The sequence below is a fragment of the Zootermopsis nevadensis genome, unplaced genomic scaffold, assembly GCF_977971745.1.
Source record: "Zootermopsis nevadensis isolate Lab colony 2312 unplaced genomic scaffold, Znev_1.0 Znev_ptg000020l, whole genome shotgun sequence".
NCBI lineage: Eukaryota > Metazoa > Arthropoda > Insecta > Blattodea > Termopsidae > Zootermopsis > Zootermopsis nevadensis.
The window spans coordinates 12,613,043-12,629,519 of NW_028259152.1; the positions used below are offsets into that span (position 1 = coordinate 12,613,043).

At 36.1% G+C, this 16,477-nt stretch overlaps 1 protein-coding gene across 1 annotated transcript in view; it reads left to right on the forward strand.

The window, feature by feature from the left end:
* The first annotated feature begins 630 nt into the window (after positions 1–630).
* CAH1 (carbonic anhydrase 1) overlaps positions 631–16,477 on the forward strand; it is a 95,840-nt gene continuing 79,993 nt past the window's right edge. Inside the window, exon 1 of the mRNA XM_022081908.2 lies at positions 631–929. Within this exon, the coding sequence (XP_021937600.1) occupies positions 893–929 (37 nt within the window). The 5' untranslated portion in view covers positions 631–892. The remainder of the gene's footprint in view (positions 930–16,477) is intronic.

Below are 16,477 nucleotides of genomic sequence, written 5' to 3' on the forward strand. Positions count from 1 at the left end.
AAGAAGAACATGATTGGACGAAAGTAAGTATGATTGATTTGTGTTTATGGATGACTGAAAACTCGCCCGTACAGTTTAGTTGTAACAGTCACGAAATTAGCGAACTATCAATCAGTCTGTCGAAAGAGAGAGAAACAGACAGAAGTACAGATCAAAATATGCAGTGCGCGTTGTAAGGAAAGTGCGTAAAATTGTAGATGAAAACCCGGAATCGTGAGACCAGTTCGATGAAGTGGAAGGAGAGTATCTTTCATTGTGTATGAAGGTCCAACTGCAGTGTATTTTGTACACAACCTTTGGGTTTCGTAAAAGACTTGATAGACTATTAGTTTCTTAAGGAGTGGTACATTGGTACGCAGCTCTGTGGAGTTTGTTCTGCCATCAAAATCTTCTGTTATTTGGGGGACGACGGACAATATACCAACATGTATTTGTACTGTCGTATAACTGAACGGACAATTCTTTTTCTCTGCATAGTAGCGGCTCCTGGTGGTAAAGTAGTGAATACAGTTCTTTGGCCCATACCAAGGAACGCTAGTGCGCGCGCATGCGCAATTCAATTATTTCTCGTTTCATCCGGCTATTGTCAGGAATACTACAGCAGTAACGTGATGAGTCTGTGTGTGCATGTGGTCGAGGCGCACATGTCTTGTTCATCCACAGGTGGTTTCTTCATGAATTGGGGAGGGGCGAATTTTCTTGCTTTGAATTTGGGGAAATTAGGGGGATAGCACTTGACAGTTTGTGACGTCTCAGGTCACGTGTGAGTACCACCTATCTATTATACATGACAGATGTATATAAAAGGGACGGACTGACGGCACTACTACAACTTGCCTGTTCGGCGTAGCACGTGGTTGTGACTGTTGTGCGCGCGCATCCGTCCGAAAGTATGAGCGCTGTGGAGTGGGGCTACAACGAGAGCAATGGTGAGTGAGAATGTTGCCTGGGCTCCTTAACCACCCTTCACTTGTCACTGAATTTTGGCTTTCAGTGACCCGTAATAAAAAGTTTTTTATTGACACGTTGCTTATTAAAAAGCGCTGTTTCAACTGCTGAGACTTTTTACCGTCAAATGAAATCACGAGTCAGAAAACCACGGAATACATTCAGCATTAGCTGAGACTGGAACCGGTTTGCATTCGTCTGAAACGTTACTGGTACATCTTCAATTCCAACTTCTTGCATCTGACACTAATAATTCCAACCTATATAAACGAATTTCTCTCACTTCACATAACACAGAACAATCTGTCCCATATAATAATTGTCCTATGGCTCTACACGTAACGCAGTTCTACGCCACCTGATCTTAAATCTGTCACTACAACCAACAGATACCATTCCAGTTTTTATAAACTTCATCCCGTCACTATACCAAACATAAATACCTGTATCGTTTTGACCAGATTGGTCGCTGTATTTATGGTATATTAGAGGGTCCGGTGTATTGTGAGTTGGAATACATTTAGAATCTTTAAAATTTAAAATATTGGTACTCTTCTGCTGGATGCTCATCACTTTATTTTCTTAATAATTTGCTGTAATTTATCTTTAGTAGAATTAGCTGTGCTATGAATTAAAATATGGTGGATGTTAGTACCTTATAGCTACCAGTGTCCATAGGACGAAGGATATTTTAATGGTTGGTCTTCTAAATTTATTTTCTGAATGACTTAACGTCGAAATTTAGAATTTAATTTGCTTTGCTGAATTGTTTTTAAATATAATTTTTAACCCTTTAAAGCCCAATGGTAACTTCATGTGCCACCTGGCGAACTCTTAATTTTGTATTTACGAGTTTCATATGATTCTCGCTATAAACAACGATAATTTCCTTAACATGAACCAGACTATCTTTGCAATGGTGGAGTATGTTTTCTTTGCGGTACAGACTGAATTCTTAAATATTATTTAGACGAGCTTTGACTTCAAAGGATTAATACCCCCAAAACAACACTTTGCGTTTCAAATAGAAATTGTGTGCTACTGTCTATTGCCAAGAAATTAGGTTTTTGATTTCTATTCAAGTCCGGTTGTAACGCGTTCCATGAAAAAGACACATTGGTCTCTCATTGAGATTCTGCTTTGATTAATTAAACTGAATCATTATATATTGCACTTTTAATAAGAATATAGCAGTTTTATATTATTTTCAGTAAATTACGTTTTGTTCCTCATACTTGTATAATATAACAAAGCATTGATATCTAGATATTAACCGTCCTCCGGTCACTAAATTGGGACGGAAAACTCATATGTTTTATTTGTTTAAATCTTGTCAGTCTAATCACAATAAAATTCCTATTAAATATTAAAATATTACTATAATTAACATTTAAATATTTAAAATATATTAAATGATGTTCTCTATCGAAATGTTCGATTAACATTATATCATCACTTTTTTTACACGACATGTTTCAGTTCTAAAAGAACCATCTTCAGGTGTATAAAATTATATAAACTTAAATATAATTTCTTAAATGCAACTTTTAGTCAGATGTTTATCGGATTTCAAATGATGTTTTCTTCCAGATTTTATTGTATTTTTAATATCGTATTCGAAGTTGTTCTGTATATGTACGTCGTGCTTAACATGATTTTGTGTGAGTGAACGTTTTGTTGTATCATCCTGTAAAGTAAATAATATAAAGACTAAATGAATATTAATAAATTAGAAATAGAAAATAATATTTTAATATTTAATAGGAATTTTATTGTGATTAGACTAACAAGATTTAAGCAAATATATATTTATCACAATATGACGCAACTTTATCATCTCATAAGTTTTAATTTACACTGCGAGGTAGAAGTTAAACCCCGTCGATCCTCCCACAGATCCGTCAGCCGTCATAGTTCAAGTTTCTTTTCGTCGGCGCTAGTAGTCGCGGTTTTCTGATGTTTTCGGTGAAGTCTGACTTGCAGAAGTAGACGCCGAGGAGTATCCAACTCAACGGAGCATATTTCTTCTCAGGCGCTAAGCTTTCAAGAAATTTCCCGCCTTTTACGGAACCAAAATGTTCATTACAATGCCTAAAGAGCCTGCCACTGGACGCTGTGACAAACCAAAGTAATCTGTTACGCATTCACTAACCAGTCGAGATCATTGGAATGAATGAGTATTTTCTGTGGTTTAGTTGTTTCAGTAAGTTCCATTTTCAATCCATATTTTTAATATTATTGTGGCCTTGCAGTTTGCGCTTGGGATTTATAAGATCTCCCGAATTCCTACCTAATTAATATTTGGAATCTGTCAGTATAATAGCAACCAGGCACTTGAAGACGAAAGCACACACAACTAACGAGATATAAAGTAGGCCTAGGCTCTAAATCAAATATAAAATAGGCAGTATCGAAGGTAAGAGTGGAATAATAAATAAACAGTAGTCACACGCCTTTATAGAATGATCTGTTTCAAAGCTTGTCTGTCCACAAGATAAGGAGTTTAACGTTCTTTACGTTTGCAATAAAGTAAACTTGATACGGAAAGTGAACATGGCAAATATTTTGTAGAGGATATTATTTTTGACGTAAATACGTCTATAAGGAAGGGTCATTCGGCAAAAAAGTGTAATAAAAAAGGGAAACGAAAAAGTGTAACAAGTGTACCTAGGGAACGTCGTGTTTACTCGGAATTGTTGTTACCTAGGAAACGTTACATTACATTTCATTACATTACATTCATCTACCACAGACCCATCTTAAGCGTAACTAATTCAAGTTAAGCATTCAAGCATTTTTGTTACTCAGGAAACGTCATGTCTTTACTCGGCATTGTTGTTACCTATAAAATATTACATTATATTACCTTACCTTACCTTACCTTACATTACATTTCATTACATTCAGCTACCACAGACCCATCTTAAGCGTAACTAATTCAAGTTAAATAAGCAAAGTCTTAATCAAACTTCACTCAATTGTAAAGCATGTATAAAGGAAATAATTAGAATAAAGCCAATATATAAACTTCCTTTCCATATAGACGTATTTACGTCAAATTCTCCGGAACCGTGGTTCCACTGACAAATTTTTCCTTATATAACACTTTGTTGATAACCAATGGATTTTATACATATATATATATATATATATATATATATATATATATATATATATGTTTGTAGAGTGTTAATATTCTTATTGGTGTAATATAACAATGCTTTATAATTACACAGAATTGTTAATGCATAATACGAACGACCTGTGAACTTGTTTCATCTTCGAAACTCTTAAATTGATATCTTTAAAATTTAGTAATGGTATTTCTACACTAAACTTTCTGAGGTAATTTGATTTTGGTTCTATCTTATATAACCTGCATTTTACAAGTCGGCATTATAAGAAGCATATATAGGTCTTTGTTGTTAATAAGAACAGGCTTTAAACTCTGAGGCGCGAAATACTTTTAGCTCCATTACAATTTGAACTATGAAGTTGTATGTGTATCGTCCATGCGTTTTAAATAATGTTTATATTTACGAAAATAGTTATATAGCTACACTGAAAGATACAAGATCCCATGAATAATTGTAATTCGTATGGTGGCATGCCTCAATACCAAAGAGACAGATGCTTTTAACACTGTGCGATACTTTAGTTTCGGGGAGGGTTATTCTAAAAATCAACAAAGTCCAGGTACGTGCTGTTTAAATGACAAGTTTTTATCCAAGTGAATACAGATTTGTAATCCTAGATTATTTTAAGTGTTTTTGACGTAAATACGTCTATATTTTAGGGTCAGTGTCATTCGGCAAAAATGTAACGAAAAAGTGTAACTTCATTGTTATGTTACCTTGGAAACGTCAATTGTTTACTCGGCATTATTGTTACCTAGGACACTTCATCTGTTTACTCGGCATTGTTGTTACCTATAAAACATTTCATTACCTTACATTACATTCAGCTACCACAGACCCATAAATAAGCAAAGTCTTAATCAAACTTATCTCAATTGTAAAGCATGTATAAAGGAAATATTTAGAATAAAGCCAATATATAAACTTCCTTTCCGTATAAACGTATTTACGTCAAATTCTCCGGAACCGTGGTTCCACTGACAACTTTTTTACCATAACCATGTTTATAATTGTTGACATACATAAAGGATCGTGTTAAAAGATTTGTGAAACCGTTTGATAATTCCCCATACTAAATTCCGTATCCTTGTAAGACTTGAGGTTCTTTGATAGCTGTCACTGTAAAATTTCCTAGAATTCGCGCTGTTGGCATCTTACACAGAAACTTCACCTTCTTCAAAGTTTTGTCATTTCATACGACCCTCGTGTTGCTCTTTGTGGATGGTATGGAATTAAAAATTAAGGCCGAGCACGGGGAAGGATGCCGGCAGTCATTGTGCAACGCCCCCGAACAGCTGTGACCTTGTATAATCCTCGCTGGGTTTGGATCTGCGGACTAATTGAGAGCAATCAGACAATAGGAAGGATTCACACCACAGCAAGTATCAACAAGTAAGAGGCAACAAGTTATAGGCGGCGCGCGATGTTTGGCTCAACGTTCACACCTGGGATATCAGGTTCAGTAATCGGGAATAGAATAGTCATTATTTTCCTACAATTTGCTCGAAATTGATATTTCACTGTTCGTCCAGTGTCATGTGCGTGAATAGCCTCTAACCACACTACTATATGATGCGCTGTTTGATATGCACGGTGTCAGTTAGCCCCTACAGACAAATCTCCTATACCAGAGTTTCCCAAAGTGTGGGGCGAGCCCCCCTTGGGGGGCCTGTTGTTTGTATAAAAAACTTTTCTTAACGAAATATGGAGAGAAACATGATTGAGGCAGTTCAGCAGTGGCAGCCATCAAAACAAAGTATCGTTCTACGATGAACCTGGAAAACGACCTTAGAGCGGTCATTTCAAAACTCCACCCTCGGTATGATAAGTTATTTTCACAAAAGCAACCACATCGATCCCACTAATCCAGGAATGAAGCGTATATTTTATTACAGTTTTTAAAATTAAATGCATTGAATAATATATATTAAATTATAAAAAATGTATACTCATAGCTAAATTTTATGTCAAATCTGTTTGCTTGCCCGTATTCTGGAAGGGGGGCGCAAGGTATAAAAGTTTGGGAATCTCTGTCATATACCAAATCATTCACATTCCAGGCAACGATAAGCGATTTACAACAAGCTGATAAGGTCGCTTTCGACATGTGTCGTATCATCATGCGATAATTTTAAATGAGACATCATTCCAATGTAAAATGTTCGCATTGGAAATGAATGTCTGATAAATTCCGCCATTACCGTGCATCTGCTCCAGAGTTTGTGTTTTTTTTACATGTCGCCATTTATCGGTGTTCAGATGACAGACTTATCAAATTCTAGTTTCAAGTCAAGGTTATGTAACCCTTGTGTTAGAAGTTTTCAAGTACATTCATTAATCGATGTTAGTGATTGGAGTATGCCAATTATATTTCCTTAACAGGCTACGATGGAAAATTACAAAACTTCAAGGTTCAGGAATAATTTGTAGCCTTTGCGTTCTTTGCACTCTTAGCATAATGTGACCTCATGATGGTTAGGTAATGCCAGTCTGACCGTTCTTCTGAATCTTCAGTATGCAGAATATCTTAAAGTACAAGGTTCCACAATTTTTTTAATTTCCCGAAAGAGTTACGTGTGTGCTACTATTTAAAAAGCTATTAATTTTCTCTCTTGACAGAAGTAACATTCGGACAGATAATTTTTTCCATTGATTTGAAATCACTCTCGTAAACGGTATTAAGAAATATGGAATGAAGTTAAAATTTGTTTAGCTGCTCCAATTTTTTTCGTGTAGGGTCCAGCACCTCACATTGAAATGGAACATTTCACAGAAATGAATCCAAGTTTGTGTTCCCATATATGATTATATATGTACTGACGTTTTATTTGACAAGGTAGATAACTTCCAGTGTTAGTGCCATAGTTGGCTATTTCAGGTACTGTGATACCGATATGTATTATTTATATTTTGCTTTTGGGACACCACGCGTTGGAACGTGTTTGGTTCTTAGGTTGTCATCGACTGTGTATTAGTTACTAACTGTATGAAGTAGGCAAAATGATTGTGGAAAACTGTAATATGTTGTAAAGTAATATAATAATTTCACGGGGATTCGCTGTCTGAGGCTCGTACAGTCTTAGACGGATCGAACACGGGGCTCTCGGGTGGAAATCCCGTTCTAATCTTGAGTGCAGGCTATATTCATGTTTTCCTCTGTCGTGTTGTCCTGTGTAACTACTGTGCTGGCGATGGACCGGGGTCCTGCCAAATGTTAAAAATGTTCGTACTTTAAAAATGAATTCTGAATCGGAACAAGCCACAATGTTCACTTTTTGATGTCTGGCGACGAACGGTTTAGTAAATAAAATAAAGGTTTACTAAACAATTCACTAAACGGTAGAAGCATTTCCAATCATACTTTTCGAGAAAATGATTGATGAATTCTTAATGACCTTCATTTTAAATTGCTGTGTAAATGCCGCAGAATGGAAACTATTTTAAGATCATGTTAAATGTAGCATGAATCACGTTTTAAATTCCAATGTTTATTTTCAGAGGGATCATTTCGAAAATTAGCCACGACTTCAATAACGCCCCTTTGCAGTGTGCCCCAAATAAGTAAATACATATTTTCCTCAGTAAGTGGATTTTCCTTTGTGAATCCCCTCGAAAGATATGAATATGTAAAGAATTCTTAAAAATTCTCTGTTTGTAGCAATTCAAGGGCTATTTATGAAAACAAAGAACAATAAGAGAATAGCAAATCAGATCATATTAGGAATTATCGCTTAATTTTCCTAATACGAGGTTTCGATTTTGAAATATAGATAAGTCTTGTCCATCGACACTATTATTTTCATTCAAATAGCCCTGCCCTTCATCACGTATGCACACTTTGTTCACAGATAAAAACAGTTCGTTTAGAAAGATTGATAAACTGTATGGCTTGTTCCACTTTTAATGGATTCTTTGCACATAAGGACAGGAGTTTTACTCAGCCACCATTTTCTTTCTCCCTCGGGAAATAAGAATTAAGTCTTTCGGTGGCTCACATAATCATTTGCTACTAACCGTCATTCGATACACTACTTTAAATTTAATTAATTTATATTTATTCAGATATGCTTCTTTAAATAGTATGCGTTTTTTTCCGTCATCAAACCCTTTAGGTATTAAAAATAATGGTCGTACGGATGCAGTGTCTTATACTTTTCTGCGTTTATTACACGCAGTTCTTAATATTAACACATTATAGGGCAGGTGTATCTGTCCGTTGACACATCTCTCTTTTAAACTTTTATTTCAGTTCGTATAGGTCCGGTAGGAAACTTAATCAATTTGTCAATTTGCCCATCGTGTCTACAAAGAACGACACTCGACAATCATAGAGGTATTAAATATGTAACCTTTATCTAAAACATTTTCCGATGTTATGTATGTTTTATGAAATATAAAAAGTGGGGTTTAAGGTTCTCATGGCGGCGAGTTTGAAGATGTCTGTCTTCTGGGTTGAGCCATCACCATGCTGATGGAGGCAGCAAGTACCCCTGAAATACTGGTAAACTTTTACCGGAGTACACCACACTACAAACCATAAGACAGCCAACTTCATACAAAAAAAAAATTGGTTTGTGATTCAGTATTGTGCTGATTTGCGTCTTCTGGGTTGTTGCGCTGTGTAATCTGGTCGATGTTAACCAACGTTTCAGAGGTCATACTGCCTCCGTCATCAGGGCGATGAATAGAGACGTTTGGCTTTCTTGATCCGAAGAGCCTCGAATCTCCGGATGAAGCGATGAGTATCCTCCCCATAGAGGTTTACTATGTAAGACTTGAGGTTCTCACAGCGGTGAGTATGAAGATTTCCGTCTTCTGGGTTGTTGCGCTGTGTTGTGCTGTTGGTTAGTTTTCCAGAAATTGTAGGTGCAACAGATGAATCTTCAAGGCCAATATTGCGAAGAACGTGTTAGGAAAATAGCCTTTTCACGTTTATATTCTCAACAGTTTCATTTTATTGCAAGAAAATCTATATTCTAGGAGTTTCCTTTTGATTATTACTTAGTGTTAACTACTATATAACAAGCAGAAATATGAAGTACAGTTTAAAACGCTGTGTTCTTAAAATAAGTCTGCGAGGAACTTAAATGTTTTCCCCCCCAAAATAGGACATGATTCCTACAATTTCGTATCAGTACATCTAGATGTTATACGTAGCCCATCAGCATACTAGAGTAATCAGAATAATTTGTAAACATAAAATGAATGTATCGGAATTATCACACAACTTTTGTGTTTGTATGTTACATCTCTGGCCCGGAAAGGTTAAAAGTGTGTAATTCCCGGAAATTTTTAATAGTTGAAAAGAACAGGAACTGAACGAAGAAATGGGGAAAAACAAATATCTGATTTCCAGAAATAAAGAAAGTTGATATTACCTACTTGAATAACTCAAGGACGTAAGACTTTGAAATTGTAATAGTATTATTATATTATTTCTAAATTTGAGTAATTTTCATGGCATACACAGTCTAGGTCTTGTTTAGATTTCATATAACGGATGGACATGCCACAGCCTTCAAAGTACATATGTGGATCCAGGCGTATAAACAGTTCTAATGAAGTTACTAGAATGTTCTTATCTTCTTTCTCTAATCCAGGATTAAGTTAAGTACTGTAATAAAATTAATCTAAAAACTTTTCGCATGTTTATCTGAAATAGTAGACCAACCCACAATGCTCCTACATCCATTTTGAAACGAGGAAAAACAAAAACAGGTGATTTTATGGAGATTTGACCTACTCTTGGCGGTGGCTATGCAGATGTGTGTCTTCTGGCTTGTTGCGATGGACAATGACTCTTCACCATGGTGATGAGAGGCTGCAAGGATCTCTGAAACTTCTGTCAGACCACATGTCGCAACAATCCAGAAGATAGCCATCTTCAAGGCAATTTTAGCTTCCCTTAAAACGACGTGAGACTGGAAAAGTTGGAGTCTGCAAGAATGAAAGTTTACTTGGTTTTAGTTGTATTTTGAGTAGTGATATTGCTGTGACACATTTACCATGGCTGCTGCTTCGATAAAGTGAACCGAAGATATTTGTCGTCAGATGATGTGAAATTAGTGTCTATACGGAAGAATGGAGACTGTATGAAATATTGTGTATGGAAGTTCGAGGACGGTGGAAGGATTCGGACAAGAGCTGACAAGTCTGCATGATGATACACGTTTTGAGCGACTGTTGACATGTTGAGGTTTAAGAGCAGATCGATCGATCAGCATATCTGGGACAACCGAATAATTAGCCTTGCTCAAATTGCATCTGAAATGGACATCAGTCTTGGAAATAAGCTGTACTACACATGGCTTGAAGCCAAGCTGGAATCACCATTCTGACGGAATTAGGGAATCTGTGGACCGTTTAATAAAATGCATTAAAACGAAGGAAAACAAGATATATAACCTACAAGTACCGCGTGATTAGTTTGTCGGAAATTTTGAGTATCCTTGTCATTCACCGACGTAAGAAATTTGGTGCCTTGCTTCATTAAATAGAAGATTACGATTATGGACTGCATGTCTCAGGAAGAAAATTGAAACACGTAGCGGATTTCTTATGAGGCATAAAAAGACCCCCATTGTCACTTTCTGATGTGGAGGAAAAGTCACTTGTCAAATATTTTATCTATTTGTCCGTCTCCAAATGTGTTTGTGTAGGCCGCTTTAATCTTGACAAGGTTTCATAGATATATTATTCACTTTGAAGTCTCGTGACTTGTAAATCTGCGTCTTGAATATAGTCAGGAAACATTTTACAGAGACTCTTTCTTCATTTTAAATGTTTACCGGTATTTTCCTAACTCAGATAAAAGGAGGAAATATAATAATGCAAGTTCACTGTTTTATGACGCTACAAATGTACCAGACTTATAATCCAGGTATACATACTTTGGTCTTGTGGACAAGTAGATGTGATGTTTGACACGAGGTTGCGGAATTTTTGTAATATTCCTGAAAACCAGAATGGTATTCAGATATTATCAATGGCTTCCATGTGCTAGTAGGCACTCTATAGCACTTTTCTCTGCATTAACGATGTTGTTTTGTTGGTGAAACTGTATTGCATACTGTTCTTTTTATGTTCCGATGCCATTTATTATATTTTTCTTCTTTTGTAATTCGGGTATAATATATTTAATATAAAAATGAAAATAAGTGAAGAAACCCATAACGGTTACTAATGCTTTATTAATAATATAGTTTAAAAATACGTTTTCTGAGGCAGGAAGTTTGCGTGGAGAATTAGATGAGCAGATGTGGACTCAAACCGTCTGTTCAGCAGTGCTGCTCTAAAGAAAACAGTTTTCCTTGCATGTTCTATTTTTGTAGTTATATAAAATCTAGCATACATTTTAAAAATGTATTCTAACGTATTCACACATATCCTATGAATTATTCACTGTGAATATGATGGGAAAGAGGAAAGCATTTTTTCGCAATCTTTCGATACTTCTTAGAATTATTCTTAGAAGTATTATTTTGATGACGCTGCCCCTATGTGTCTCTGTTGAAATTATTTGAACATTACTGAGAAAAATGTCGTTGTGTGTTGAAACCTATGCTTAGTACTCCACTTGAATAAAATATAAGGTTCGGATATCGTCCAGTGGCAGAGTATTATTTAAATAGGATCATTAGTTTAATTGGTGAATATTTCTCCTTAGTTCTTTGCGCGATTTCGATTCGCTATCGATTGTCTACACCAAATTTTTTTAGGCAATTTAAAAATTTTCCTAATCGGTCCAGTATAACTCCAAATTAGTTCAATCAAGTTTCTTATAATGTATAATAAAACAATCTCATGTAGGCTTTTCAAACATTTTAAATGTGATAAATATTTAATTAATGACGCTAGTAGCAATATTACCTGTAAAGCGATTAGCATAACAACAAATGCACTTCGATGGACCTGAAATTAAAATAAAACACTCCACTTTTGATGTACACGCTTTACTCGGGGGAGTAGAAGAAATCGTTATTTTAAGGCTCCTGTGGTGGCTGAGAGAAACTTCGAATTTTCTTTTGGTCAAAATACGGAGCATAATTGCTAATGCCACAAACAGAATGAGGAATTATTGTAGCTTGACAGTAGCATTTTGCCTCTTACGTGTGGTGTATACAATACAATTAAAAATGTCCCTCCGACTACCATATTGAGTGACAGCTGTTGAGCATTTAGGTTGAGAGTTATGGCTAAAACCACGAGCCTTATAAAATGCATTTATTTAAATACCATCTTTTGTTTTTAATATAAATTAAGAAAATGATTGCAAGAATTTATTACGTTTGAGGTTTTACACGGTGAACGCTCACTTTTCTTAATACCAAGGGACTGCATTGAGCAGAATCATTTTTAAGAATCCGATAGTCATTCAGCTAGCGAAGAAATTCCCCATTCTTTATTGAGACTTTAGGCTCATTACTGAGACCCTCCTGCCACCGTTCGCTACCACGAGCCTCACTCCCTCCCACACTGTTTTCTCATGTTGCATCCGAATTGAAAACGGTATTTTATCCCATTCAATTTCATTCGGTTTTTATCGTAAGATACAGTTAGTAACAGTAAATTATTAAAATCGTCCGTTTAGACATTTGGTAAGATTCATTGGACGAGTGATGATCCCGTTGCGAAATCTCTACGTACACAGGACTGAATAAAACAGAATAAATCTGAGAAAAATTAATGTTTGGATTGTGAGTTGAACTCAGTATCCCGCAATTGAAGCTGCCAAACCGCAGACCTTGGATCTCTTGGCCCTTGTGATTGGTGCATGTGATAAGACCATTTAGAAGGCCTAACAATGGACACCGTGGCCAATCAGCAGTGTTATCGAGCGATACCTAAGTATACCTATATTTTTGGTAGACCCAATTCTTTACAGGTTTTAAGATTTCCAGGCCATTGTAACCTTTGGTTCTTCCCACGTTTCTCATCTTCTTCCGACTATAGCACAGACCATAATCGACAAAGTAATTGGAACTAAACTAAGTGAGCCTTTATTATTTCAATAAGTCTGTTATCAAATAAAAAATGAGCTCTAAACAAGGGCATTTTGATTAAACGCCACAAAATATGTCAGCCGTACAAAAGTTACGACGTTCAGACAGACGTAGCACATATCTTAACATCGTTCAGTTTGTATATACGCCATTTCTGTGTTTGTTTCAACAGGAACTGTTTTGCGTTTTCCCCCTTGTCTTTTAAAGCTTGTCGAGATGAAGAAACACTTTAGTTTCTATGACGTAAGCAATGCATAGCTTAAATGGAATATATTATTTATTCATGTCATTCATAAAAGGATAGCAAATGCACGCGACTGTTTCATGTCTTTAAAGCTGCTGTCATTCAGTGAATGCATCTGGATTTCGAATGATGCTTTTGTTTGGTACAGAAATCAGAATGACGTCATGATATATGTATTTAGTACATCTATCTTTAAATTACGCTGTTCCCTTCTTAACTGAGGCCCATTTAACGATGGTGTTTCAGCTAAAGTTACTGGGTTTAAGACGTATGTTTCCAGATTTGTCCGTTCGTCAGGATGTGAGGATAGAATTTGGGCCTGAACTTTCTGAATAAGAAGCAGAGGTGGTACAAGGGGCAGTTTCGCCTTATGGAGCACTCTGAAAAGATTCAGAACAGAGATCGCGAACCTGTTCTGTATAAAGAACTTGAAGGAGCTTATAATTTACAGAGGGAACCGTGAGAAATGCGATTTGGAATAATTTGATTACTCTTGTGTAATCTCGTCTGCTGTACCAACTGGTTTAAAAGAAAATGTCGCGAGAGTGTAACAGATAAGCGTACAATTAACATATAAATTGTTTAAATTTGTGAATATTCTAAAATTCTCGCGAGCATTTTGTAACTCTTCCGAGATGTGGCGCATTGTGTAAAACTGTTTCTTTTTATTCATTTATTTATTTTTATTCATCATCTAAATGTACTGAAAACCACAATGTTTCGGAAGTTGGTTCTACTTCCGTGTTATGTAACAAGAGGACAGAAGTCTACTTGGGCCTCCTGGTCGAACTAGTCTCAGACCTACATCAGGATGAGACTAAACTTCACGTAGGGCCCTATAATTAGGATTTTGTCCTGTGTCCTGAAGACGGAAGTAGAATCAACTTCAACAATATTGTGGTTTTCTTAATCGACGGTTGGAGTTTAAAAAAAAGAACGTTACACAGAGGTGAGCGACGTTTTTGTAACTGTTGGTTGGGAAGGGAGCATATTTCTGTCCAAATAAGGCAATTGCTTCTTTGGCTGTTTATAAGATAGAACTGTCTCCCCTGATCGTTATTGTGGTCTGTTCACTAAAGCCTCAATCCACCAACTTCTGAAATTTAAAGGTTAACCAAATTGTTATACATTACGTTATTAGAACACTTTTCATAGGCTTGATGCCATTTTTATTAGCATTAAATACTTATCAATGTTTTTAATGTAGACATAATACGGAAATAGCCGTCAGTACACAATGAAGTGTATTTTTAATCTGTCATTTATTCCACCAATGATTTGCATAGTACTGTTAGTAAAATGATAAAACCGGATAAATATGAGTTTGTTTATTTTAGTATTAGGAGCTTGCTACTGTAATTTACCTTTATTGCTCAATGTGATTTTAATAACATTTATCAGTAAATGTATTAGAATTCTCATTCTTGAAAATACATTACGTATGCAAAATAAGATTATTGCGAGTGACGGATTCCATACTAGAAAGGGACCTACGTGAAACATTTATCCAGGGCCGTCTTAAGAGACTATCCATTCAACACGTTGCAGAAATTACGAAAACAAATTGGTTTGTCCCACCTGAGTTGGATATACACAAAATGCTGGAAACAGTACGATTTCGAATAGTACAAAAGTTTTAGAGAATAACCAGTTGCAGGAATATTATGCAATTTCTGGTAATTACGTAGGCAATTATACAAGTGAACTGCACTAATAGAATGTGCAATGGTGAAGTCTAGTAACCTTGGTTTTGTGTTAAGTAGGAACAGACTACCTAATAATTTTGTTACGTTCTTTCATTCTATTTTTCGCCTTTATTATCTTCCAGTATGTATATTCTCAGGTTTATCGGTGTATTCTTGACTGTAGAATTATTTAACGACACCTTTTCAGCTGCTTAACTTGTGTAGCGTCGAATAACTTTATGAAGAAATGTCAAACTTGCGACCGCCTTCGATATTCTCTGCGGTCCGACTCATTTACCAAATGATACGGAATATACGGCTCCAAGAAATCCAACTTTAATACGTTTTTTATTTTTCAGTTAAATTAAGTGAAAATGTATTTCAATGAAGTTCGCATTTGTGTATGCTTGTGGGAAAACATGGGGGCGAAAAATAGACCTGTATCATAAGATTATGTTAGTTATGATTATCCCCTGAAAAGGCATTTCTTTATTAAACGGCCTGTACTAGACAATGAGTTTCACATCCATGATGTAGACGTTAAAGGTCTTAGCTTAGTTAAGATGATAATCCAGCATTTGATCACTGAGACTGAGGTTATGTAAAATCTCAGACACTATAGTCGGTCTTTCGGCTAAGATCCGAACCCAAGACCATTCGAATAAGAAGGAGGATTGCTCAAGACTCCTGATCTAATATCGTTCACATCGAATCATCGTCGGTGTGAATTTTCTGGTTCTTCTTGTAGCCCGAATGATTTAAGATTTAAAATGTTTTATTCTAATTCCGTCTGTTATAGTGTTCTGTATTTTTCAGAATTAACTTATTTCTGTTGGGAACAGCCATCACAGTGGCCGCTTGGTCACTGGGACCGTGGGTTCGAATCCCACTCAAGCCATGGATGTTGTCCTGTGTACAGGTAGAGGCCTCGCGCCGGGCCGATCCCTCGTCCAAGGAGTCCTACCAGCTGTCTAATAGATCAAAGCCAACGAAAATTTGGGACCCGCAGATGCTCAAGGCACTGAAGAACGGGTCGCTTAAGTATCGTAATTAAGTATCCTGTTGGGAACAGTACGTTTCAGTACACATACGTTGCTAATCGAGGAATAAACCAACAGCTTCGTTCGCTCAATTTAATTTTTTCGTAGCAAGCATTCACGTATCATGCCCTGTTATTGGGACTGAGAATGCACACAAGAGACAACAGAACCTTCTTGGCGTCGCTTATATCCTCCTACTATTTCGTTGTTGCGTTTAAATAATGAATTATATCACTTGATTACATTTCCTTGTGACTCGATGTCGATTCGTTCCTATCTGCAATCATTTAATTTTCTTTCATATTGCTGTTAATGTTTGTTTTATCCACCTGACTTAATCGTACTGCAGATTTTATAGTCGAATTGTTCAATATTATCACGTACGTGCTGCAGCTGATTTCTTGATTTTCCCAATTGAATG